The following is a 27,762-nucleotide window of genomic DNA, read 5'->3' on the forward strand; positions in this document are numbered from 1 at the left end:
ATGGAAAAGGACAGCAGCAAAGGTATCAAAGAATAGATCAAATTGTCAAGGGGACTGATGGTGCGACAGCTGAAAGGAGAAGCAAGGGAAAGGGAAAAATAATCTTGTAAGGAAGAAACCAGAAAAGAGGAAGAGGATGAAGAAAGAAAAAGTAAGGAATACACAATCAGTCAATCAAAAATAAGGATGAAAGATGTACTAGAAATTTGAAGGCAGCTAAATTGAGGAGGGGTATTGACATTGACATTCAGAGTTGCCTGATCCAATGGCAATAACATATCAAAAGTACCGTGATGTTCTAACGCAATAAAGTACTACTACAACAATTACAAAATAATTAACTTGTTCTTATTTCATCTGTGCACAGCCTTCCTTACCTGACGTCTGGCTTACTAGTGATTGAACAGAATTGTTTCAGGAATGGTGAAATTGATGTCGGCTTTTTGACCATCTTTGATAAAGAACTGAAACGGGACCTGTAGCGAACCAGTCAGCCTGTTAGATGGTTTCCTTTCCAGCCTGCACACCTTGACCTACAATTGGCATTGATGGACTTTATGCACCTTATATCAAGAATTGTTTACAAAAAGCAATATTGAATGTTGTTAAAATGACTGTTCATCAATTGTATTGAATGCACTAGTTCTTTATGTATAGGTCTGAAGGTGGGAAGATTGCGTGTACTGGTTTTGTTGATGGTAAATTGTGCACAGATGAAATAAGAACAAGTTAATTAGTTTGTAATTGTTGTAGTAGTACTTTATTTTGTTAGAACATCACGATACTTTGATACGTTATTGCTTCTCGTGATTCCCTCTGTACTGATCCAATGGCAAAACAAGAAGAGTGTTACCTATTTGCAAAGAAACATCTTGACTAATGGGGAAGTCTACATGTGAGTAAGGGTACAGTGCCAATCATACACCATTCAATTGATATTCAGAAAGATGTTACGTTACTTTGCTCTGCATGTATTCAATGATTGTGCATATTGTACTGTCAGTTCTAGGTCTCAGAATAGCAGCTTCCAGAAATGGACCATAGTGGTGCTTATGAACTCTGTGATTGCCATAATTGGGAACCAGTGAATTCACCCTATGTAGCTTTTTATGAACCAAGGCTACAAGTTTCCCACAGTTCAGGCCTGGCTCATAATGCTTCAGTACAAAGACCTATGGGTCTAGCAAGTTCTCTTCTCTCCCCCTTCCTCAAGCAGTGGTACTTAGACTTTGTGGCAACAGGTTGCTATCTCTGGGGCATGAACACTCCAGTACAGTGCACACTGCCATTGGGAGCCAGGAAAGTTAATCTCCCAATGGTTCTGGCCTCAAACTTCATGTGTGTCCAGACCTAAAAAGGGTGGGTTTTTTGCTGCTGTAAGGAATCCATTCCTTGCCAGACACTCCATGCCCCACAGTAGTTTTGTGGAAGAGTACATTAGACAGAAGTTCACTCAATGATTACGAGGTGCTGGAGATGGAGAGAGTGCATGTGAAGCATGCCCTTCACTAGCCATAAAAAATTCATGTTTTCACCTTGATTTATATTGTAATCTCAACTACTTTAAAATAACTAATTTTGTACTTACTATGAAACTTTACACCCATGACATATTGGCTTATTTTACTGAACTGCAGAGCATAATTTTTAAAGAAATGAAGTAAAAATTCAAGCTTGCATTATTGTATGTATACTTAGTTTTATCATCTATAAATTTCTATATAAAGTGGTTTATTATACTTTACAATGCTAAAAATTGTAAGAATTCTCAGACACAAATGTATAGTGCATCAAGGCACACATCCCTTTATAATTATTGAATGATTTGAAATCAAACACAGTAAGAAAAATTAGTAACTCACATGGTTAAAGCACTCGTGAATCAACTTATTGTATAAAGTTCCAGAAACACTTTATTTAAAAATGGAGTTGTAAATGCATATAATAATGTACATAATAAATGTAACAAAAATAAATAAGGATTACGAGTCCATACAAATAAAACATTGTAAATGCAAACAATTCAGAACACAAAATGTGTAGAGTCTGAAAGAACACAAACAATTGTGTAAAGAGCTTAAACTGTTTAATTTTTCCGTAACCATTTCCTATGTTTCCACAGTTGTGTGTTTGCAGTTCTTTTCCCAAGCATTGAAAATAAAAAGGAATTATGATGACCAAAGCCTTGCCATTGCTCTGTGTATTTCATCTTTCATCAGTTGAAAGTTTAACAGCATCTGTAAGCAAATGTTTTCCTGACTACTGTTGTTAATACAGAGCAAATGGGATACAGAGTTTGAGAAGAAGTGGTTTTTAATTTTAAAGCAAAAAAATTAAACCCAGTATACAACAGAATTATTGGTTTTTAAAATTTTATACATCTCTACAAAATTTGTTTTCGTATATTTAATTGGTCAAACTTTGCAATGACTTCAAAATCGTATACAGTTTAAAAATGTACAGGGAAAAAGTATTTTTAAATAAGTGACACACAAGATTATTGCTGAAATATTAAAGACTATTTAGTAAAAGCTTCAAAATTGTATTTGTAACCTTAGTATACAGATGGATGCAAAAACGTAAGAAAATTCCAGTCATTAGTTGCATTAACAGAAGACCTTCAAATTACAGTGTTCTGGAAATACAAAGTTGCTTATTTTTATTATTTCCAAATTTTAAGTTACTGGGACTACTTTAAAGGTAAATAGGCTTATATTGAGATATTTTAATAGCTTTGTTGTTAAGCAATATAAGCAAAAGCCCTATGTTAGCAGTTTTCTTCCAGAATTCTTAAAGAACAAACAAAGACTTCGTACAGTCTACAGAAAAATGTTATTATTTTGGATGCTTGCAGCGAATCTGCTAACCAGATTATCACTATTCTATTTCCAAATCTCTTGAATAAAATTTTACAACTCATGATCATCTCAAGGAGCTCTTGTCATGTATTTTTCATTTGACCCTGGTGATACAAGAACGTCAAGCAAGCATTTAAACTGCTTTTATAGTTCCAAACATCTGGACAGAAATGATATGAAATTTTATTTTCATCAACATCAAAAAAGACATTGAACAGGATCAGCAAGGGTCAAATGGATCCTTTTGGGAAGTGCGTTTTCTTTTTCATGACAAATATGATCAATTTTCTATGTACATCAAAATTATTAGCTCCTATTGATACTGTTATGTTCACTTGCCACTCCCAGCAAATTCTTAGTGCAAACATAATAACTGAGCTTTGTAAACCACAAGACAATTTATGTAGCAATGAAGTTATATAAAAAACCAGGTTGAAATTCAGTATACAGCAACAAATGCTTTGTCAAGCCTTTCTATCATAATGTGCTATAGTATTCAAATGTAATACACCTTATTTTAAATCCTGTTTAGAATCAAATTTAAGTGACTAATCATTCTTATACATGTTTGGTGACAAAGTCCAATTATAGATCAGCTTGGCACGAGAGACTTAACGAACTGTTAAAATGCTTATGTAATTTTAACAGTTTGTTTAAGCCAAGTAAACTAAAGAGGACACATTCAAAATAAGTGGTTACATAGCCCACAAAATTATCACAAACTGCTTTTTCTATGTTGGTTCCAATGTTTACTTCAAGACATGTGTGACATCCAAAGCAGTTAAATAGTTGTTATAACAAAGCAATGGCATTTTAACCAAGCTTTTGAGCTCTTGAATGCTGTGATTCAAAATGAATTCTACACATTCAATACTAAAAAATATGGACAACATTTATGTCATTCATGCACATTTGGATCTTCTTCCTCACCATCAGGATTAAACCTATTAAAATGTATGCTGAAATTGTGCTCAGATTTAACGTTGCCAAGTTCACTTGAAGCAGCCCTTGCTTCTGGTTGGCAGTTTTGTTGTGTTTGAGGATGGGCACTTTGAGAAACAGAGCTGGACTTCTGCTTAGGTTGAGCAGCTTGGACAGGGCTGGCAAATCCCAAATTGCTTAAGGCATCTAATGTTCCATCAGGGTCAATCATTGAATTTATCACTGAACAAACAAAGAAGAGAAAGGTCTGTGAATTAAGAAGAAATATAACCAAACCTTTGCATAAAACTGGAAATATTCCTTTTATCTTTTCACAATCTAGATCAATCATTTTTACAGTACAAGGCAAAAAATAGAACATGATGATGATTCAGAGGCTGAGGCCGTCCTGTGAACATGCCTCCTGGCACTGGCATTCAGAGGTTTATGGCCTCTAAATGTAGAAGTTTCCTTTTGTCACCATGGCTAGTAGCCACTGACAGACCTATCCTCCGTGAATCTGTCTAGGCCTGCAGCCATCACTACATCCTCTGGCAGCAAGTTCCACATTTTAATCACTTGTGTAAAGAAGTATTTCCTTTTGGCTGTTCTGAATCTACTATCTATCAGCTTCATTGGATGCCCTCGAGCGCTAGTATTTTGCTGTCTACTCTACCTGTTGCAAAATTTTATAAACCTCTATCATGTCCCCATTTAGTAGACTCCTTTCTAAACTGAAAAAGTCCCAGACTCATAGGAAAGATGCTCCAAACCCTTAATCATCTCTTCTATACATCATAGCTGTTTGTTTGCCAAAGGCTAATACTTTAAGAATGAAGGATTCTTGCATACCTCCTTAGTTACAAAGAGCTATCTTCAGAGATTAGATGTCCACATGAAGTCTGGCCATTCTCCACAGTCTGCACACATACAACCAATAGGGGTAATACTCTTGACTTATTCTGTCCTCAATGAACCTTTGTCTAATACTGATGCAGATCTATCCTGAACCACACTACCTTCTTTTCATGTTCTCTGCTACATATCTGATACTATTAGGAAATACAGAAGTTTCTACTCATATGTACTGGTGAGATATTATAGAATGTATTTATAACTTTATGGATCATCTTATGAGGCAACTTCTAGACCAAGGATCCTCAAACTTTTTGACCCTGCAGGCACTTTTGGAATTCTGTTATTTGATGGTGGTTGCAACCACAAAATGGCTGCCACAAGATGCAGAGCCAATCACAAAATCTCAGGGAGTGAGGTTGTAAATAACTCTAAAAGTAACTCTTCAACAATTCCGGCAGAAGCTCTATTTAGCAGGATGCCTTTTAAAACATTGTTTAAAAACATTTCCTTAAATACACACAGCTAATCTTCAATCATACAGTGAAATACTCATGTTATGGTGGTAGCTGCTGCTGCAGTGGCTATTTAACAATCTGCACAGCCAAACTGCTGGGCAAAAGCATCATCTGGCCCCTCCCACATCCTAAAAACTTGGCAGGCACCAGGAAAGGTGTCTGCAGGCATCATGGCACCCATGGGCACCATATTAGGGAATCCTGCTCTAGACATTGCATTTTCTAAAGGAACTAAAACACTTATATTTCAACATGCATTCCTTCTGTGAACTATAAGACAGAAAATAATTTTTTCTTTACCCTCTGAAAGCTGAAAAATGAGAACTTCTTGGATTTCCAAGCATTCCTGAGCCTGTGGCGGTTTTGGAATTTTGAGAAAAGGTAGTGGGCATCCATAAAATGCTGCCATGGATGGCATTTCAGTATTTTATTTCTCTGGAGGTTGGGGAACCTGCCATTTAAATATATTTGAGCTTATATCAAGGCAAGATGGATGTTAGATTTTCCCATTCCTGTCTCCATGCATGGAGAGAAATGAAATATTCATATTACTAATATTTCATTAATATTAATATTTATGGAAAATGGAATATTTTTAAAGATGGACAAGAAAATGTTCAGTTAAAAGTAGAATTGCCCTGACTTACAAGCAGGGTTTTTATTCTATGGAAAGAGGTGGTGGAACTCTCTATTACCATATGTGTGCGCTTCCGGAAGTGACATCGCTTCTGGATGTGATGTCATTGTGCAGAGCGCAGCCACCCCCCAGGAGCACTCCTACAATTTGGCCCCGCTCGCTTCCCTGCCCCTTACCTGCAATGTTCCCTCTAAGCGGTGCAGTGTTGTGAGCCAGAAATCTACTTTGTGAGCAGCCACTTGCAGGTTTTGAGCAAGCCTTTTCCAAAACCAGAATCCATTTTACTAAAAGACTGCTGAATTAGATTGTCTGAGGCACTGGTATTGGGTGCCATTGATATTTTGATGACACCCACTTATATATGTGGTTCTCAAAAGCTTATGCCTCAATAAAGTTGGTTAGTGTTAAAGGTGCTACTGGACATTTTACTATTTTGCAACTACAGACTAAATACTATTACAACTACAGACTACTATTTTGCAACTACAGACTAGCAATATGACTGATGCTGTGTATCAACATACGATAAAATCATATGGAATTTTTTTAAAAAAAACAAATAAGTGGGAAAGAAAGAGAAGAAACAGCATGATGATACTACTAGGCAATGCAATCCTTTCCTGGGAGTAAACACAGTTAATAATAATGTGGACTTACTTTCTGATTAGACCTACTTAGCCTTGCTTCTAAAGAGTTGATGGTTGCTAGGCTGCTACCTAGGCTCTTTACAGGAGAAAAGAGTTGAAGTATTTCTTACCCAGGAATCCTTTCATTATCTTCAAACCAGTCACCTAGTGTGGCTCATTAGATTTTTTTAAAAAATAGCATCCCTGTGCTAGGATTAGATCATCAGAGGGTATTGCCTTCCTCAGCCCAGCTGAAGCTGTGGGGGTTAAAGAGCTCTCACCCATATGCATGAGTTTCTCTTTACTAACATAAGATTGAAACCCTCATTTTCATAGATCGGTGTTAAGGAGATGGAAAGAGATTTTGTTTCTTTCATACACAAGCTCATATCTCTGGAGTGACAGGAGTAATTATATTTCTAACAGTATACTTTTTAAAAGTTTTTTTTAAGAACACAAGAGTCATACTTCATAATCCTTTATAATGCAGTTCCCAATTCAGAGACGCTCTTAACAGAAGAGCTTAGTAATTATTTATAAGTATAAGGAAGGACAAATCTTTATGGCCTCTCTATATCTCTCTTTAGCTTGTAAAAGCTTAGAGGAACTTTTTTTTGGCAGACTGATAAAAGAATGTATGCAGGAAAATGTTGAAGGAATTCAAGCTCGGAGTATACAATAATTTTGTTTTTGTTAGTAATAGAGTTCCCTCACTAAATAATGCTACTCACTACTTATTATTGCAGGCCCCTCCCTTTTTTGCAGGCTTCCTCTGTTATTTGCTGAGAAGCTGTTTTCCCTTCAGACTGCTATTTTCCAAGTTCCCAAGTTCCTTCATTTACTCTCTTCCTATACTAGCCCAGACAAACTCTACTTCCCTTCTTTTCTCTGCCAAGCTTTCTTTTTGTCCTTCTTTATCTTATTCACTACTATTCCGAGCTGACACCCAAACAATTTTAAAAATCCTTTTAACTTTGCTCCTTCCTCCCTTTAAGATTTCCGCTAGTTACCCCTTTCAGTAAGCAATGTATTTCCAACAGCAGTAGTTTCGATTCTGAAGCGTAGGCCAGGGTGGCTTTTTTAGTTCCTGAGTCACTTAAAGGGGCAATGCCTTCCTCTCTTGCCCGCCCTTTCTCTACTGCATATCTTGAAAGCTACCAAGCCATGATAGTTTTAAGAGGGATTTCCTCATCTGGGATTCATTAAGGTCGCTTTTAAAAAAAAAAGACCCGTTCTCTTGCAGTGAGAAAAAAATGTCTGTTTCTATTCTCCATTTAAAAAGCAGGCTTGATCAGTTGCTGAACGGAGCTCTGAGCCTAATAACTAACCTGGCAACCATAAAAAAAAACTTTTAAGTCAAAGGAATGTTTTGTTTTGTATTTTACAAAGGGGAAGCCTAGCGGTGGAGAGGCTTTTTGCTCCAACTCCGGGTGGGTACAGAGCAGAGGCGTGCTGGGCGCCTGCCTCCTCCGCCCCCCCTCCCTCCAGGGAAGCCTTGTGGCAGTGAAGAGGCTTCTCAGCGGCCGCCTGCCCACTGTTTGCTCCAGCTTCCAGTGGGCGTGAAGCAAAGAAGCGCAGGTGCCCGCTCCCCACTGCCTCCTCCCAAGGCCGCAGCAGGCTTCCTCCTCTGTGTCCCCTTTCCTCTGCCCCATGGCCAGGGCCACAGGGAACAAGGAGTCAAGGGGGAAAGGGTGGACTTTCCGCCTGGCTGAGAGAATCAAGGCAGATTGAGGAAGCCCGCCCAGTAAGCTGGGAACACAGGTTTTTTTCTCCTCTTTTAACAAAAATCACAAACTCACTCTAGAGCTTCTGCGGCTGCTGATGAACAGAGTGGGCTGCGCAGGAGGAAGGAATCAGGTGCGCGGGGCCACTACTCATGTGATCTTTTTGCAGAATTGCTGGAACACCATTCTGGGGAGTTCTGGCAGAAAAAAAGCCCTGCTTACAAGTATTTACAATTGAAATAAATTGTGGCAGATGGCCTTACTATCCACAACTCTTTGCAGTATCAGGGATTCTGATAGGAGAATCCTGCTGAAGGCAAAACTAAGAAATCCATAAACTTGGGTCTCATGCATTTTTGGGGATGAGGGAGTGTGAAAATATTTTGGATATAGCAAGTGTCAGACAGGGCATTTCTTGTGCATTCTGTTTCTTCACATATTTACTTTCACTTCTCATAATAACAGTGCCTTCTCCTCCATTCCTTTCTGCAGTGGATTGAGCTCTTGTCACAAAGTAGTTTCAAGCAAATACATGCCCCTATGCAAAGACAACACGGGCCAAACTGCAGGCTGAGGTGCTTATTATCCAAAAGCTCTGGCTACTACTTAGCCTCTTCAGGAAGTGGCTGGACATTGGCTTCCCCCATCATGTCAGGCCCATCATTGTCACTGCAACTTCTGTTTCTTCCTTTCACCTTTAGCACACCCTGAAGCTGGATGGAAAAGTGGAAAGGGGTAGAGGTAGAAAGACTTGAAAGAAAGACAGGCAGAGAATGGGGAAAGAAAGAATGAGAACAGTGACAAAAAAGACTAGAAACAGAGGAAATGTGCATGGGGTGAAGGAGGACAAGAAGGAATGCTGAAGGGGCCAGAAAGCAGGGCAGGAAGTCATTGACAAGGCACGTGTTGGTAGGTGCCGCAATGCTGACAGATGCCACATTGTGGATCATGGCATTAGGACACCGGAAAAGGCTCGAACCAATCTGCTATCTCAAATTCCCTTTCCTTGCAAATTCTTATACTAATAAAGACATTGCATTGGGGGTAAGTCCACAGAGTAATTTTATGGCAGTGGGAAAAACAGAATGGGAAAGTTTACTTGAATAAGTAGGCCTATAATGTTTTTATGGTATCTTCAAACAGATCTGAAAATCACAGAAGTCCGGGCCAGTGAAGCATAATCAGGAGTACCTATGCACTAACCATACCAATTGAGAAAACAGTAGAAATGTATACTGCAGGAAGGCATGTCAGATGCAATTCAACCTTCTTGCTCCCTTGGCTCACCAGAAATCTAAAAAATCCCTTTCACACTGATTCATTTCAACAACTGCAAGGAATTTAGAGTTTGGTTGCATCCACAAAGGTAAAGTAATAGTCTTTTTGAGATCATTGTTGGTGCTACCTGTTTAAAAAGTCTCAGTTGCTCTCTGATTTTCTTCAGCAAAGCAGATGCAATATGGTGGCAAAGACCTGGAGAGTTATAGCCAAGCTTTAAAAACCTCCTGTGTGGGGCTACATGTCTTTGTTAGATGAATTTAGGGAATTTATGATTTCTAGAATCACAACCATAAAAGGAAGGGATGTTTCATTGTGTAGAAAAAAAGGATTTATTTCTTGGGAATTTTATCTAACAGATAAGGAGTTAGAGAGAAGAGAGAATGGAAGATTTGTATTCACTTACCGTGAAGCTTCCTTTCTTGGTGATCCAGGAGTGGGGCAGTCCTTACTTTTGGGATATAGCTTCTTCTCTCTGAAGGCAGGATCAGTCAGCTGATTTTGATCCCGGAGGGGAGGGGCTTGTCCCTGGAATCACCAGTCTGTTCCCAAGCCTTGACTCCCCATCACGATACCAAGAGGGAAAATAATAACTCCCCTCAATTTTTTTAAAGTAAATAGAAAGGTCCCTCCCTTGAATCCACTGGGAGGAAGACTATTGTCCTAACTCTTCATCCAATCCTAGAAGCCATCCCACAAGGAACTTGGGTGGGCAGGACTGCCCCACTCCTGGACCACCAAGAAAGGAAGCTTCACAGTAAGTGAATACAAATCTTCCATTCTCCAGTGGTCCTAGGAGTGGGGCAGTTCTTACTTTTGGGACATACAAGAGCAGTGTGCCCCAGGGTGGGTAGTCTGGCTTCCAGGCCTAGAGGGTGTGTTGTAGTACCCTCCTGCTGAAGGTTGTCTCCAGGGAGGACAACTTATCTATCCTATATTTCTTGATGAGAGAATATACTGATTTCCATGTGACCACCTTATTGATTGTTTCTAACGACTAAAGGATTTATAGGCTGCCTGTGTCGCTGTTTCCCTTAGTGAATGTGCCCTGACATCTCTGGGCATCCCCAGAACTCTCGTTTGACATGCCAGAATTATGTACCCTCTGCTTTACCTACTTAGCCAAGAAAAAGACACTCTGTGTCTCAAGGAGGACTTCCTGCAAACACACAACTAGTGTCCCAGACTTGTGAAAAACTGTTTAATCCTGCCCAAGTGGAATCTCACATCTCTATGTATATCAAGGGACTGAGGGTTCCCCCCTCCCTTCCTGTGCTTTGGATTAGGTTAGAAAGAGCGAAGTACTATCTCTCCTGTTCTATAAAAACATGGAGTTCACCTTTGGAAGAAAGTTGTTTTTGTTCATAACTTGCTCTACCATCATGGAGGAAAGGGCATGGATCTCTATCTACTGCTAGTGCCCGCCATTCTGACACTTGTCTAGCTGATTTTATTCTCATCTGAAAGATGGCTTTAAAGGTCAGTTCCTTTAGGGAACATGAGGTCATAGGCTGAAGGCATCGTTTGTATAATGCTCTCAATACTAGCTTAATATTTCACATGGGGAAAAAACCCAGCGAATCCTTGGAAGATTCGACAATGAGGTCCCCTTTTAAAATCCATTGCCATGAAGGTGATATATAAGGGAACGTCCCTTCCTAGAACCTCTAATTGTTGGGATGGTCACTACCAGTTGTCTAAGGGTGTTGGTATTAAGACTTTTCTTCAACTCTCTTGAAAGAAAGATAGTAACTCCCTAATTAGCCTCAAAAGCTTACATGACTCTATCCATGCACTCTTCTGGGAACTTGGCAGGAATTTTTATATACTCTGTGGAACTCTTCCTGGAGGTTAGCATAGTACCCATCATGCCTTCTGCTTAGTCCAACCCTATTAGTTGTTTGTGTTTGACCGCCACACTGTGAGGCTTGTCAGAGCTGGTTAGGGGTGTTGTATTGATCCCTGCATCAATGGGCCCTCCTTCAGGGATCCATGCTTGAAAGATTCTTCAGGTTTTGAGACCATGTCTTTCTGGACCTGAAGGTTACTATTAGCATCATTCTGCACTTTACTGTGTGATCTTCTGAACAGCTCTGTGCAATAGCTGTACTGTGGAAGACATACAGGATGTGTGACGGCAGCTTGCTGTTCACATCATCTGTCCCCATGGTTTGAGGGTTTCTTCTTGCGCCTTGTCAAAAACTGTGGTAGACCAGTTGGGGAATCCCTCTGGATAGCATCCATTCTGCTTGGTTCATCACTCTCTGGCTTTGCCAGTCCTCCTCATAATTGTCCTCTGTATAAACATATAGTGACCTGTGGGAAGATTCTGAGATTCCACCATACTGTGTTTGATGGCTCCGAGTTCCAAAAGGTTTACCCTGTTGACCATTTGTCCTTCAGCCAGATGCCCTATGCCATTCTTCCTTGGGTGTGGGATCCCCATCCCCAAAGACATGTCCATGGTCATCACTGTTCTCTCTGGTTCCCTGAGTGGGACACCCTCATGGGGCTGAATGCGGTACAGCCACTGGTTGTTTTCCTGTTTGAGGATCTCTGGCAATTCAACTATCTTGGACCTCTTGTGATCTAACGCCCCATGGTATGACAACAGGCATCTCTGAAATGCACAGATCAAGATGTCATTTGGATATGGGAAAGGAGCCACTCTCCGTGGCCTAGCCATGCTGTCAGTGCTACTAGGATTCTGATGAACACTCTAGAGGGTGTTTTCAGCTCAAAGGAAAGGGCCCAATGTTGGAAGTGCCTCTGAGAGATCGATGGAAGCCAAACAACCTCTCTTCTGAATGGCAGTCATGACAAATTTTAGCCTTTCCATTCTGACCCTCTTGTTCCTAGGCATCTATTTTATTTGACCAAATTTCCTTTGGAACTAGAGGAAAAGGGACCAGGTGGTACAGAATTGAATTCCACTGATCACAGTATCCAACACCAGCCTGTTTCTTATTATTGGCTGCGAAGGGTTTGCCAAGCATTGTAAGCATCCCCCAAACACCACTGCGCCTGCTGTCTTGATGTAGACACATTGAGTTCCCTTCTTAGGCCTTTTAGTATTCTGACCGGATTTGTTGAGGGAGAAGGTACTACTCTCCTCTCGATGTCTGGTTTGTTTTCCTTTATCCAGGGTTTCTCCAGACAGATTGATATCTTTGAAAGGAACCGTGGTCACTTTGGCTTTGGGGCAAATGGTCCACGTTCCAATTCCTAAGCTAACTGTTGTGCCTGGTTGCCTGAAAAGCATGGTTCTTGTTGACCACAGCATAGAATATTGCCGGGGCTATTTTCTTAGTTTTACCCCTTGGCTCTTTAAAGGAGTTTGATGCTCACTGCAGCCAAGTCTGAGACCCAAGAGAATGTGACTCTAGAAAGGAGTGGAGCTGTTGCCAATGCTCTGAAGGATGTAGCGGAAAACTTCCAATTTTCTGTGCATAGCCAGTTCAAACCACCTGAGGCTAGAATCCTAGGTAGTCCATCCTTGTCAATGGGCAGCACAGGATTAGACTGCAGGCTGGTTACCAGATCACCCACCAATGGGAGCTTGATCTTCTTAATAGCCCCTGGGACAAATGTATAAGACTTGGGGGGGGAGGAAGTAAGAGTGGTTAGTTTTGCCAAAGTTTCCCTCTTAGACTTCTACAAGTATGAGAGATTACTGGAAGGGAATCCCTGATGAGGTTATTCCTAGGGAGGATTCTCTCCAACCCCTTAGTCTTTAAGGGAGAAGACTCCAGGATCCTCATCACCTTATGGAGGCTTCTAGGATACAGCTCTTGAGGAAGACCTGCTAGGGAATTTTCTCTTCTTTTAACAGCTCCCCTTTTTCTTGGCTGAGGGAGAAAACTGATAGCTCAGGGTACCCAGGTTGAAGGCTTAACCGAGATATGTGTTCTTAATGGCCCTTGCCTTCTCTTAATCTGGGGGGGGCACCCTTTCCCTATCTGGAGTCAGATCCCCACACTGGAATGCCTCTCTTACCCATCTGAGAGTCTAGCCACTAGACTATTTATTGGTGTGCCTTCAGGACTTCTTTGAATTCCTTATTTCCATCCTGGGCCATGCCAGTTCGTTTGTTAAATAGCAACTATGACTGTGACTATGTAAATAGGGGGCATGTAATTTCTTTCCCCTTAGTGGTGGAAAATGTCATCCAGTCATAGTTGTCTCTGCAACACTGGTCTTTTTTGGAAGTCTCCCATCCAACTGCTAACCGAGGCCAACCCTGCTGATGTACTGAGATCTGATGAGATCTGGCTTGCCTGGACTAACCAAGTCAGGGACTGTGATAAGGTCAGAATTATCATTATTCCCCCAGAAATGGTAGGTAATTGAAACTGGTTTACTCAAGGTCAGCCACCAAGTTAAAACAATTATGGGACTCGAACCAGCAGGGTAATGATTCCTGGCTCAGCATTTAACCATAACATTACAGCAACTCCAGGCTTCCTTGCCTGGTGGATGCAAACCCCAGACCTCTCTCTTTCACTAGTCTCTTGAGAAGCCCAGGAGTAGGCCGAGACCTGGACGTTGGGCAAGTTTAGGCCGCAGGCTTGTGCTCTCTGAGGCCTGAAAGGAGGCTAGGCCTACCTTTGCTGACATACCACCAGCAGAAAATTTTTCCAGGCACTCTTGCCTGACAGGTCCAGCCCCTTGGGCTTTTTCTCTTTCACTGGCCTGGTGAAAGGCCTAGAAGGGGCTGAGGCCTGGGAGTTTGGAAAGTCTAGGCCGCAAGCCTGCGCTTTTAGAGGCCTGGGAGGTGGCTAGTCCTGCCTTTGCTGACATTCTGCCATCCAGGCCCATGGGCATTTCTCTTTCACTGGCCTGTGGAGAGGCCCAGGAGGGGCCGAGGCCTGCGAGTTTGGAAAATCTAGGCTGCAGGCTTATGTTCTTTGAAGTCTGGAAGGTAGGTAGGCCTGCCTTTGCTGACATTCTGCCATCCAGGCTCCTGGGCATTTCTCTTTCACTGGCCTGTTAAGAGGCCTAGAAGGGGCTGAGGCCTAGGGGTTTGGAAAGTCTAGGCCACAGGCTTATGCTCTTTGAGGCCTGTGAAGTGGCTAGTCTGCCTTTGCTGACATTCTGCCATCCAGGCCCTTGGGCCTTTTCTCTTTCACTGGCCTGTTGAGAGGCCCGGGGCGGGGGCAAGGCCTGTGAGTCTGGCATCACTAGATTGCAGCTTTGTGCCCTCTTGAGGCCTGGGATGCTGCTGGGGCCTGCCGTTACTGACATTCTCTAAACTGTAACAAACCAAGGGCGTGATGAAAAGTGCAACTCACAAGGTATCTCAACAACAGAACTTGCAATAAATATCAATAAATACCTTACTGCAAAAGTGATACTGATTCTTATATCAATTTAAATTGATATTTATTGCAAGTATTTATTTATGTATTGATATTTATTTTTATTTATTTTATATATTTATTGATATTTATTGCAAGTGCTGTTGTTGAGTTACTGACAGTCTCAACAACAAATTTTCATGCAAAAGGAGAAATGAAAGTGAAAGTGCACCTCACAAGTCCTGGCTGAAAGGAAAAGGAAATAAAGGAGGGCTCCCTTTTATTTAGGGCAAGATGGCTCTGAGGCTTCTGCTACTCTTTTCTCCTCCCTCCTTCCTTTTGCGCCCCCCGTTTCCGGCAGAATCAGTCTTACCACGGTTCAGTCAGGGTTGCCGGGGTTGGAGCAGGTCCTCTGCTGCTGCTGGAGGCTGCTCCTTCCAAGCCTGAGGGAGTTCCTGATAATATCAGTCTCTACAACAGGCTATCACGGACTCAAACACCGCGCCCTTTGGGCTTCTGAGGTGGTTCCTCCCAACCTGAAGGTGGGGAACCTCGGTGGAGTTTTGCGGTTGTGGCCGTGGAACCTAGGAGCAACCTAGGGCTGTCAGCTCTAACGCTCACCGTTGCTCCGAGTGAAATGGGGGTGAGGTAGGTAGTAGGGCCTTTCCTTTCCCCTGCAAGCTCTGTATTGCCTGTGGCTTTGGCCTCCCTGAGTGTTGGGATTACAGACGCACGCCGACACGCCCAGCTCATCTCTGGAAGTTTCTTCTTCACCGGGATTACTGTGCTCTGCAGAGCGTTGCTGAAGACGTCCTGCTTGGATGGCCGGGCCAGAAAGACTGGTGATTCCAGGGACAAGCCCCTCCCCTCTGGGATCAAAGTCAACTGACTGATCCTGCCTTCGGAGAGGAGGAGCTATATCCCAAAAGTAAGGACTGCCCCACTCCTAGAACCACCGAAGAATACGATGCTAACACCATGTGGATCTGAAGGCTTAATTCTGTGAAGGCAGGAAAGTTTCTGCATATTTCTTAGACAAAATACTTGACAGAGAATACCCTCTCTGAAGGGACTTTCCTGTCCCCACATCCTTCATTACAGTGAAACCACAGATGAGACAGCCTAGGTTTTGAGAATTAGTTTGAATGAATTTTGGGATGGGGTGGGAGGGACATAGTCAAACGTGGTAATCAAGGGGATCAGACTCCAAATTTCTCTGTATGTATTTTCAACTTTTGGATTTCTCAAGCAGCTGAGAACCTTTGCCACTTTTTTGAATTAAGACATGGCGTAAGTGGGAACTTCTACTGATGCCAGATGTGAAAGAAATGGCATATCTAGTGTCACTGATATAAAGAAGTGCAGATCCCTGGACTTTGCAGGAGCCCACCATTTTTTTGTGGGCCCCTGCAGTAGCATAGGCCAGCTGTCCAATCAGAGGCTTGCTGGGCTGGCTTGGGGATGGCAGAGGAAGCAGGATTGCACTTACCTGTAACTGTTGTTCATTGAGTGGTCTTCTGTGCAGGCACACATGGGAACTGGCAATGTGTGGTCCAGCCACAGACATTCTAATGCTCCTAGAGGTGCAAGAAGTTTGCCAAGAATTTTTATGTGCTTTTCCCCCAGGTGCAGCTATAAAAGGAAAGGTAAGATGCTTCCTCCTTCCGTTCTGCAAGCTGCCAGTGTAGAAGAAAGGTAAGAAAAAGAATACATGGCAGGGGAAAAGGGAGGGATGTGCTCCTGCACAGAAGACCACTTGATGAACAATTACAGGCAAGTGCAACCTTGTTTTCATCGTCATGTCGTCTGTACAGTCCCACTTGGGAGATTAGCAAGCTAACTTACCTAGGAGATGGGCATGAAATTCTAAAGGAAGACTCTTGAGGATGGCCTTGCCCACAGCTGCGTCCTTTCTGGAGTCTACGTCAATGACATAATGCTTGAGAGAGAGATGCCCATGTTGAAGGCTGATGAAGTGGACTGAGTTCCTAAAGAGTGTGCTCTTAAGTGCAATGGGCATGGTTGGTCAGATTGTTTATAACAATTCTTAATGAGTTAAACTATCCAATTTGAAATGATCTGTGCGGCAACTTTCAGAGCCTTTTTGGGCCCTTTAAATGAGACAAAAAGATTAGGGTCCTTTCAGAAAGGAGCTGTCCTGTCAAACTAGAAACACAAAGCATGTTTAACATCTAGGGTGAGCAATTTCTCTCTGTGTCAGTCGTAGGAGTGGGGGAAATACTGGTAAGACAATGTCCTGATTTAAGTGAAAAGCAGAGATGACCTTTGGCAAAAAGGGGAGGCTTGGACGGAGGGCCATCTTATCTGCGAACATCTTAATGAAAGGAGGGTTGTATCTCAGGGCTTGCAATTTACTCACCCTCCTGGCCAAGTTGATAGCCACCAGAAAGGCTGTTTTAACTGTCAGAACCTTAAGGGAGCAGCTAGTTAGGGGTTCAAAAGTTTTATGCATGAGTGAAGCAAGAACCAAGGAGAGACCCCACCGGGGAATCAGCCTAGATGCTGGAGGATATAGGTCTGCTAAACGTCCAAGGAAGGACTTGCACTGTGGTTGGGCAAATAGCAATTTCCCATTTATATTGTCATGGTAGGCAGAAATGGCTGCTGGGCGGACCTTAATGGAGGAATTAGCCAAACCTTGATTCTTAAGCCGGATCACATAGTTCAAAATAGATGGCAATGAGGCCGAACCTGGGTTCAAGTAGTTGCCTGCAGCCCAAAGAGAAAATCTTTTCCATGGCTGTTGTGGGTTTTCCGGGCTGTATTGCCATGGTCTTGCCAAGACCACGGCAATACAGCCCGGAAAACCCACAACAGCCATCGTTCTCCGGCCGTGAAAGCCTTCGACAATACAACAAAATCTTTTCCATTTGGCTAGGTATGATTTCCTAGTGGATGACTTCCTAGCTTCCAACAGGACCTTCTGGATTAGGAAGAAGGAATTCAGTCCAGAGCAGATATGAACCAGGCTGTCAGTTTCAGAGTGCCCAGGTCATGGTGTTGAACCATGTCAAACTGTGGCAGGTGTGGTGTTAGGGGAAAATGATAGATTCTGCCCTGCCTTCAGGCATTCCATTCAGGTTCAGCAATGGAGGGAAGGGGTTACACCCAGCCTGGATTGTGCACTCCACCTCTTTCATGACTTTTGCAACTGATTTACATTTACATGGCCCTCTCTCCCTGCACCCTCTCCCCCTCCCCTCCCCACCTATATATCTTTGGCCAGTTTCTCCATGCATCTGATGAAGAGAGCTGTGGTTCTTGAAAGCTTATGCCACAATAAAGTTGTTTAGTTTTAAAGGTGCTACTGGACTCTTTACTATTTTGCAACTACAGACTAACATGGCTGACTCCTCTGGATTGATGGCAATGGAGAAATGGCTGTAGATGGTTCCATGACTTCCAGAATCTCATCCTCTGAGAGGGATGGAACCAAAGTGAAATGTCTTCTGGAGGTTGGAGACAAGAGTTCTTGGAAACCTGGGTGAACGTGATGCAACCGAAGCATTCAGAGCTGAAGAAGAGGATTTTTTCCTCTTTTGTGACTTAGAAATCAATGTTTTATCAGCATGCTTCGACTTGAGCTTAGCCTTTTTTGTAGGTGGCTCTGACTGGCACCCTGGTAGAATCAACCAAGGGGCAGCTGGAACCAATTGGCTTTTCTGGACGGTGCTAAGCCCTGAACATGCTGGAGGAACCGATGAGGCCCATTGTGGGTGCTGCAGTCCGTTATCTGTGGCATTAAGATCGGAGTTAGTACACCCAGAGCTGCTTTAAGTAGCGATGCCCTTTCATGGCACACTTTGGGCGTAAAATGTTTACAGACTGCATACTGCAAGGTGTAATAGCCCTTGCCCAGACAAAGAAGGCATTGGTCATGCCCATCTGATTGGGCCATCTTTGTCTCACAATGGGAACACTTCTTGAATATGGCCTTCAACGCAATGGAATAAAAGGCCCGAGCTCACATCTGTAGTGGTTGGAACTGAAGAGCAGAGAGAAGACACATCCTTCTTCAGCAGCAGCAAAAGAAGAACTGAGAGAGGGAACTGCTCGCCCTGCCTTTCTTAGCTGCACCTGGGGAAAAGCGCGCAAAAAGGCTAAGTGAGCTTCTTGCACCTCTAGGAGTTTTAGAATGTCTGCAGATGGCCTGCACATGCCCTGTTCCCATGTGGGACTTGACAGAGACATGACAATGAACTAGTTCCCTCTTTAGTCCACCTGCCAAGCATAAGATAGTTACTTCTCTGATACTGTAGTATCATTTGGCTTGGTAGCCTTCCCATCCTACCTCAGTTCTGGGGCCTGCTTGTGTTGCTTCACAGATAGGCATGGCATATTTTGTGTTGCTTGGTTGTTTGGTTCTTTTGTCACAATGAGATGTGCATGACCAATGCCTTCTTTGTCTGCTTGGTTGGCGGTTTTGGCATTGGTGTGGATCCATTTGGGGGGTGAAGGGGTCTGCATGCCTATCATCTTCACTTGGGGATCCACTTAAGGTACTCTGGGGTACCTTCCAGAGACCTGCCCAGCTCAAGGGCTGTTGGGTTTGCCTTGCCCTCAGATGGCAGAAGAACCATGTGGTGACTATCCCCATGTGGGATCTTGCCTGCCACCTCTGGGTTTTCCCCTCAGCAGGCAGGCTGAGAGACATACTGGACAGCAGGTGGGTCATCTGATTCCTAGATCCACTGCCCTATGCCAAGCCAAACCTCTACAGCTGTAATCAATAAAGTTGTGACCTTTCTTTATTCCAGCAATGTTTTTGTATCATGCCCCACTCTCAGCTATGATTCACCACTAGGCCACAACAGAACCTTCTACCTCTGGTGACAGTGCATTCCTAGGGAATCACTAGGGAAAAAACTGTTGACTGCTAGCTGTGGAGGAGCTGGGATTTAAAAGAAAGCTGGATGAAAATGTGTCCCATTGTTTGCAGTCCTTCCTTTAACTACTTTCTAAAGCAGAATCCAGTAAAGCAGGTGGTACTGTGACTACCAACTTAAGAAGTCACTTAAGGCTTTTTGCTGCCTCCTATATCCTCTATAACTTTTACAGGTAATTAAAATGAATAAAAATTCAAAAATCAAAAAACCTTAATACAATTCAGTAATGGTTATTTACAATTCTGACTTTTTCCAGTCATTCAAAAATCATTAAATACCTTGTAGTTGCTTCTCCACTCGCTTCAACTCTTGTAATATTGATGATATCTCCTGCAGGAATGTATCATAAGCATCAGCTTCATTAAGGGGGAAAATATATCATCATAATATATAAACTACAATGACATTTGATGAATAATTTCTATGTTGATGTGGAAGAGAAACTGGAGCACATTAAACCATTTTAGTGCACCTTCGAAAGTGTTAAAGCTAGGAAAATGAGAATCTAAAGGGATAAAGAGTAGCATCATTTAACAGTTCTGATCTCAGGTTTTACTTCCAATATAGATTGAAAAAAATTCTTCCTTCCATCAGCATCCTCCAAATTCACACTAAATGGGAAAGGAACAAGGCTCCTAGAGGAGCACTGGCTCTGGGAAGTCCAGCTGATACTGAGGTCCACACTCGGCTACTGAGTATTGCACTCCCTCTAGCTGAATGACTACACACACACACAGCCACACCATTCATTGTATTATAGTACAGCAATTACAGTTTACTTCAGAGGAGAAAAACTGAGCAATTAAATCAATTTCTTGCCATGATTAAGATGAAGAATTATTATGAACTTAAATGTGAACTACATTTTTAGTACACGTATCTAACATGGTAGGATCCTTTTCAAGATCAATACTAGTAGCTTTAAGATGAATGTTTTACTTGGAAATTCAGACAATACTAGTATTGGTATCTGATGTACCATTTAAACAATGGCAGAAGGATATATCAAGATTTGTGCGGCAAAGAAAGAAACCATGTGTAATGTTACAGGATGCAAAAGAAAGAGCTGGTTTGGGACTACCAGATTTGAAAGTATATTCAACAACAACAACAACATTCAATTTATATTTCGCCCTTCAGGACAATTTAATGCCTAGAGCAGTTTACAAAGTGTGTTATTACTGGTTACTGGAGTTAAAAAGGCACAATAAAAGATTTTGATGGAATGTCTGTTTATGGTATGATAAAGTTAACGTGAATGTGGATTTTAAAAATCATTATATTAGTCATGCCATTCTGAGAGTATAGGTTGTGCCCAAAAACACTTTTGTGGATATCAACACAAGAAGCTTTTTTCAAATGGGAAATGATAGCCAAACACAAGTGGTTAACATATCGGGCTATTTTGCTACTACAGACTAACACGGCTAACTCCTCAGGATCTATATCGGGCTATGTTAGTCTTGGTACAAAGTGAATGTAAAATCAAACCGAGAGAAGATCTGATTATACAAGGCTACAGTGTTACCCTAAATGGGGGTTCTTCTTGTGAGTTGGGGGAAATTAGCATACAAGGAGAAGCAGTGAGAGGGGGTAACTATTAGAATCCCTACCTATGTATACCAGCAGTTCCCTTAAAGAACTCTCTAAGAAATAACCAGGCAAGTGTTCCACAGTTTTTATTAAAGGGGCAGCAAAAGCAAACACATGAGAAATCACACACAACATACACACAGAGGTAACTAGAAAACAGGGAGGAACAGGGAGAGGAGTACTGGGCCAGGTGATATTTACCAGTCTAGAAGACAGTCTAGATGACATCAGAAAGAGAGTTGCAGCTGAATGTGCAGTGCTTTGCAGCAAGAGGAAGGAGGTTCAGACACACTCCTGAAGGTGTGCATAGGATCCCAGGACATATACACTTAGAACATGGCAGGGCAGTCCAGTTATAATAGGGAATGTACCCTGGGGCAGGATCACGTCTTCTGCCCCAAAACAATAGCTTAACGGCTGTTTCCGGAGGTGAGACAATAAAATGGGAAAGGTTTGATTAAACCTTCCTGGGTGTTACTAAAGGTAAGAAATAGTGATTGATGACCTGTGATTAGCAGAAGGGAAGAGTTGTCAGGTCCTCAATCATCAACTCTGATTAAGAAGGAGGAAGGGAGGAAGATTGGCAGGGTGTGGGTGATTAATTCAAGAACTCCTGGAAGACCTTTTGTCTTTACATCTATGCACGTCTCTGGGGTGAGGGGCTATTGGCCAGTCCTGCCTCATGACTCACATTCCAGTAGTTTTCCATCTCCAGCTGGAGTTGGGAACTGTCTGGCCTAGCCAGGCAATGTGCCATGTACTTCAAGCACACAGGGAAAAGTTTTATGATATGTCCATATTTATAAGCTTCCTTATTAGCATGAGGGTATCGCTGGACTGCTAATGGATATGATTAATCTGTGACAGTTTTTTAAACAGAATTATGTAAGAAAGATGAACATGCTATTGCTAAAATGTATAAACTTTTGTTGAAATTGGAGACAGAAGAAGAACAGGTGAAAAACTATGATAAAATTGGCAAAAAAGTTTGGATATAATATACAAATTGAACAATGGGAAAAATGTGCCTTACATTTACATTAAACTTTAGTTTGAAAGAGAATTTTTATAAAATGATATATTGGTGGTATATGACATCAGACAGATTAGCTAAAATGTATAAATGTATCTTGAGTAGATGTTGGAAATGTGAACTGCATGAAGGGATATTTTATCATCTATGGTGAATGTGTGTAGCAAAGCCAAAAACTTCTGGATACAAATGCATTAATTTATTCAGAGGATTTTAAATATGAATATACAAATGAAACTGGAGGCTTTTTTGCTGGGGCTAATGGACGAACAGTTAGAAAGAACTCATGGAACTTTGTTCTTCTTTATGATATTAGCAGCAAGAGTATTATATGCTCAAAAAAGGAAGACTTCAACATTACCTACAATTACAGGAATGGTTGGTGAAGATGATGGAGCTTGCAGAGATGGCCAAACTTACTTTTTGGTTAGGGAAAAGACACTATCTAAATTCACTGTTTTCTGGAAACCCTTTATAGAATGGAAAAAAATGAACTGATGATTTGTTCTTTTGAAGATTAAGAAATAAAAAAGAAGAAAATCAGAGTGCAATCTTAGAGTGAGTGTATAACAGGTAAAACCTGTCACAGAGAAAATCAAAGGTTATTCTTTTTTTTTCTTTATAATTGTGTTTTCCTTTTTTATGTTCTTTTGTGCATTTTTCTTTCTTTTTTAGTTTTTTATACCTTGTTCTAAAATCTTTAATAAAATTCACGGGAAAAAAGATCTACACCAGAAGCTGTCCAGGACAAATGCTTACCAGTTTAGCCACCATCCTTTAGGTACATATGCTTACAGTGTAGGATTTTGATTTTTAAAAGTCATTTGCATTTTAGTTCATTAAAAGTAGTATAAAAAGTTTTAACCTGAGAAATATATTTTTAGTGACAAACTATCCAAAATCTATTTTATTTAAAATATTTTACACAGACATAATGACCTTTCCCCTTTTAAACCTGGCTATGTGAATATTAATTTGGAGCAAAGTTTATTTTTTCATACCATGCTTGAGGTTTTCACAATTGGAACATCACTTTCAGCTCGCAGTTTCTTCTCAATGTCTTCCCAGTTCCGGTCTTTGTCCTTAAACAGTATTCTATAGCCAAGAAGTACAGAGGAGTGATGTGAACTATACAATTTGTATATATATTCAGAGAAAGCAGAAATTCTAATTGGTCCCAGCTCAAAGATTAGACTATCTCAGGTTCATGCTGCTCTTGCTCCTATCTGAAAGTACAGCTAAATATACAACAATATATTTTCCCCAATAATAGCTTTAAAAAAAAAAAAATCTTAATTGCATATTAGACTAAAGCATGCCATAACAGCAGTGAGACTGAATTTTCTGCCTTTGACAAAGACAGAAACATTAACCATTGGTCCATTTAGGCCAGAATTACCTACTCGGACTCCTCAGAGTATCTTTTCTGTATCTGCTGGTATCTTTTCTAACTCTGCTAACTAAAATTCTTTAAATTGGAAATGCTACGATTGAACTTGGGACTTTCAATAAAGCAATGGGTATGTCACATTGCAGAGTTACTCTGTATTTTATATGCCAGGTTACCAGATCTGGGTCAAACCTTTTCAATGCAATGTAGAGCCCTGTTCATCAGAGCACATTTCCAGCAACCTCCAGTGCTAAAATAAAGTCCCTGCCGTTTCTAGGACTAATTATTTTGTGATGTTTGAGGTATTACATTTCATTTTGAAGAATGGCCTCAAGATATGGATCAAAAAATCTATACAATGGAGGTCCATACAGAAGGGTTCTCCCCTTCCACAAGTCTGGGGAATTCCCATGTTTGCAGAAAAATATGAAATGTTAGAAAAAGTAGGTTTAAAAGTCCTAAAACCATATAAGCATGTCTGCTACCAAGGTCTCACAATGCAGTATTATGTAATCTTGGTAGCCATTTTGGGGGTTTCATAGGCATCACCTATGGCATCTTCATGTGAAAAAATCTTTTTCTCTCTTTCTATCTTATTGTTGTACTTAATCATACTAAGGGATTAAAAATACTCTGAATTGAGCATTGATGAAAGAGGGACTTAAATGCAACTTATGGGTAGATTAGCAGGATTGGATATTATACAAAGCCATCGTTGTGCATTACCATGAATAAACTGCCAAAACAGATAGGATGAAATCATACATTCAGTGCTTCACTAACAAGATTGCAATATGGAGGACAAACTAGGGGGTATTTCTCACCTAGAATCTGAAGTTCTTTAAAGAAACCATGCACAAATGAACAAGATTTGGGTCCAGTAGCACCTTAAAGACGAACTAGATTTCTAAGATATGAGCTTGTGAAAAATAACAAAATGTGATGTATAATAAAGTTCCTTTTAAAAAGCACCTTGTAAAGTATTTCTGAATTATGATATAAGGGGAGGGGGCACTCCAATGAAGATGCCTAAGTCGCCCTCACACAAATCCAGAGGGAACTTGACTCTGAGGAGCCTCCCTTCATATAGCACAGAGGGCTGCAGTGAGAAAAGACTGGCAGGAAAGATCTGTGCTGTGAGAGGAGTCCTGCCTGCTGTTCTTTGGATCCAGCCGCCTGTAACTGTCACATAAAAGCTACAACTTTTTCCTTCTCATTTAAGCAGTAGTTCTATAATGCTAATCTAAAGATTCAATGTAATATGTATTGTCGAAGGCTTTCACGGCCGGAGAGCGATGGTTGTTGTGGGTTTTCCGGGCTGTATTGCCGTGGTCTTGGCATTGTAGTTCCTGACGTTTCGCCAGCAGCTGCGGCTGGCATCTTCAGAGGTGTAGCATCAAAAGACAGAGATATCTCAGTGTCACAGTGTGGAAAAGATGTTGGCAGGTCATTTGTATCTACTCAGGAGGGGTGGGGTTGAGCTGAGTCATCCTGTAAGAGTTTCCCAGGGTGTGGAATGCTAATGGCAGGAGGCTTCACTGTATCCTGAGGAGGTTCTTTTGCATATGGATTGGTGCTTGATGTGCTAATCTTCTCTGCAGGGCTATTGTCGGGTATAGAGTGTTTTGTTAGCCTGGTGTTTTTCAGAACTGGAAACCATGCTCTGTTCATTCTTAAGGTTTCTTCTTTCCTGTTGAAGTTTTGCTTATGCTTGTGAATTTCAATGGCTTCCCTGTGCAGTCTGACAAAGTAGTTGGAAGTGTTGTCCAGTATTTTGGTGTCCTGGAATAAGATACTGTGCCCTGTTTGAGTTAAGCTATGTTCAGCCACTGCTGATTTTTCAGGTTGTCCAAGTCTGCAGTGTCTTTCATGTTCTTTCATTCTTGTCTGGATGCTACGCTTTGTGGTCCCGATGTACACTTGTCCACAGCTGCTTTCAGCCCAGTTATAGCAAACTTCTACATGGAACATTTTGAAAAAAACAGCTCTAGAATCAGCACCCTACAAACCTAGTGTACGGTTCCGGTTTGTGGATGATACATTTATCATTTGGAGTCATGGGGAGGAAGAATTGATGGGGTCTTTGAATCATCTCAACAACATCCACCTGAACATTCAATTCACAATGGAGAAAGAAATCGAGGGAAAACTCCCATTTCTGGATACCTTGGTCATCCACAAAGCAAACTTTCAGTTAGGTCACAAGGTCTACAAGAAACCAACTCACACTGATCGGTACTTACACAAAAACTCCAATCACCACCCCCGACAGAAAAGAGGCATAATGAAAACATTAGTGGATCGTGCAAGATGGATATGTGAGCCACACTTTCTCAATGAGGAAATTAATCATCTAAACCACGCACTTCAGGCAAATGGCTACTCCAGAAATGAAATCCGAAGAGCAATCCAACCCAGGCTGAATCAAACATCCAAGGAAAAACAGTCTCCTACAGGAAAAGTGTTTTTGCCATATATCAAAGGAATCACTGATCAGATGGGAAAGCTTATGAAAAAGCATAACCTCCAAGCAGTATTCAGACCCACCCGAAAAATACAACAGATGCTACGATCAGCAAAAGACAGTAGAGACCCCTTCACCTCTGCAGGAGTATACCGTATACCCTGCAGCTGTGGACAAGTTTACATCGGGACCACAAAGCGTAGCATCCAGACAAGAATAAAAGAACATGAAAGACACTGCAGACTTGGACAACCTGAAAAATCAGCAGTGGCTGAACATAGCTTAACTCAAACAGGGCACAGTATCTTATTCCAGGACACCAAAATACTGGACAACACTTCCAACTACTTTGTCAGACTGCACAGGGAAGCCATTGAAATTCACAAGCATAAGCAAAACTTCAACAGGAAAGAAGAAACCTTAAGAATGAACAGAGCATGGTTTCCAGTTCTGAAAAACACCAAGCTAACAAAACACTCTATACCCGACAATAGCCCTGCAGAGAAGATTAGCACATCAAGCACCAATCCATATGCAAAAGAACCTCCTCAGGATACAGTGAAGCCTCCCGCCATTAGCATTCCACACCCTGGGAAACTCTTACAGGATGACTCAGCTCAACCCCACCCCTCCTGAGTAGATACAAATGACCTGCCAACATCTTTTCCACACTGTGACATTGAGATATCTCTGTCTTTTGGTGCTACACCTCTGAAGATGTCAGCCACACCTGCTGGCAAAACGTCAGGAACTACAATGCCAAGACCACGGCAATACAGCCCGGAAAACCCACAACAACCAACATTGAAACAATTTGCAGAGGGACATATTATTGTGGGTGGGGATCTCAATATGACTCTTGATAATAAATTGGATAGATTAGACTCAGTAAGAGTTAGGAAAACTACAAGTCACAACACAAAAACTAAACTTGCTGAAATTTTAGAACAAAATGACCTGTATGATCTATGGCACATATTACATGGAGAGGAGAGGGACTATACATATTTTTCCCCTCGGCACTCTAGTTATTCTAGGATAGATTATATACTATGTTCAAAGTCTATCTTACAAAACTTTTATAATGTTTGGACTGACCATGCTTTTCTACAAGGTCAATTTACAATAGTTAGCCAGAAGGAGTCGAGGAAACAATGGAAATTTAATAATATCATTTTACTGGAAGAACAGCATAAATTGCAGCTTCAAAAAAAAATTATCCAGTTTTTTGAGCTTAATGACATTGGTGAGCCAGAAATACAAACTATCTGGGATGCCTTTAAGGTGGTGATGCAGGGAAAGTGTATAGCACTAAATTCCCATTTGAAAAAGGAAAGAGAGCAGAAAGTTAAAACATTGCTAGAAAATATTAAAAAATTAGAACAATTACATAAGAAAACATGCAATAAAAATGTTTATAAGGCACTATTGGCAGAGAGGAAAGCTTTAGAATCCTTAGAAAATAGGGAAATTCAACAAGGAATTCTATGTACAAAGCAAAAGTTATGGCAGAAAACTCCAAAATCGCTTAAATTCTTAGCTTGGAAAGTTAAAAAGAAGCGTGAAGAAAGACAAATCTTTGCTATTAAGGATACCAAAGGTGCACTATATACTTCTATCAAAAAAATAATTCAGTGTTTCTTATTATACCTCCCTCTACA

At 41.3% G+C, this 27,762-nt stretch overlaps 1 protein-coding gene across 2 annotated transcripts in view; it reads right to left on the reverse strand.

Moving 5' to 3' along the window:
* Positions 1-1,896: 1,896 nt before the first annotated feature.
* CEP170 (centrosomal protein 170) overlaps positions 1,897-27,762 on the reverse strand; it is a 188,745-nt gene continuing 162,879 nt past the window's right edge. For both annotated transcript variants that reach the window (XM_054985890.1, XM_054985885.1), the window contains exons 16-18: positions 23,249-23,342; positions 19,900-19,951; positions 1,897-4,022 (exon numbers count right to left, since the gene is read on the reverse strand). In XM_054985890.1, the coding sequence (XP_054841865.1) occupies positions 3,757-4,022; positions 19,900-19,951; positions 23,249-23,342 (412 nt within the window). In that variant the 3' untranslated portion in view covers positions 1,897-3,756. The remainder of the gene's footprint in view (positions 4,023-19,899; positions 19,952-23,248; positions 23,343-27,762) is intronic.

Source organism: Eublepharis macularius, chromosome 1 (genome assembly GCF_028583425.1).
Source record: "Eublepharis macularius isolate TG4126 chromosome 1, MPM_Emac_v1.0, whole genome shotgun sequence".
NCBI classification, from domain to species: domain Eukaryota; kingdom Metazoa; phylum Chordata; class Lepidosauria; order Squamata; family Eublepharidae; genus Eublepharis; species Eublepharis macularius.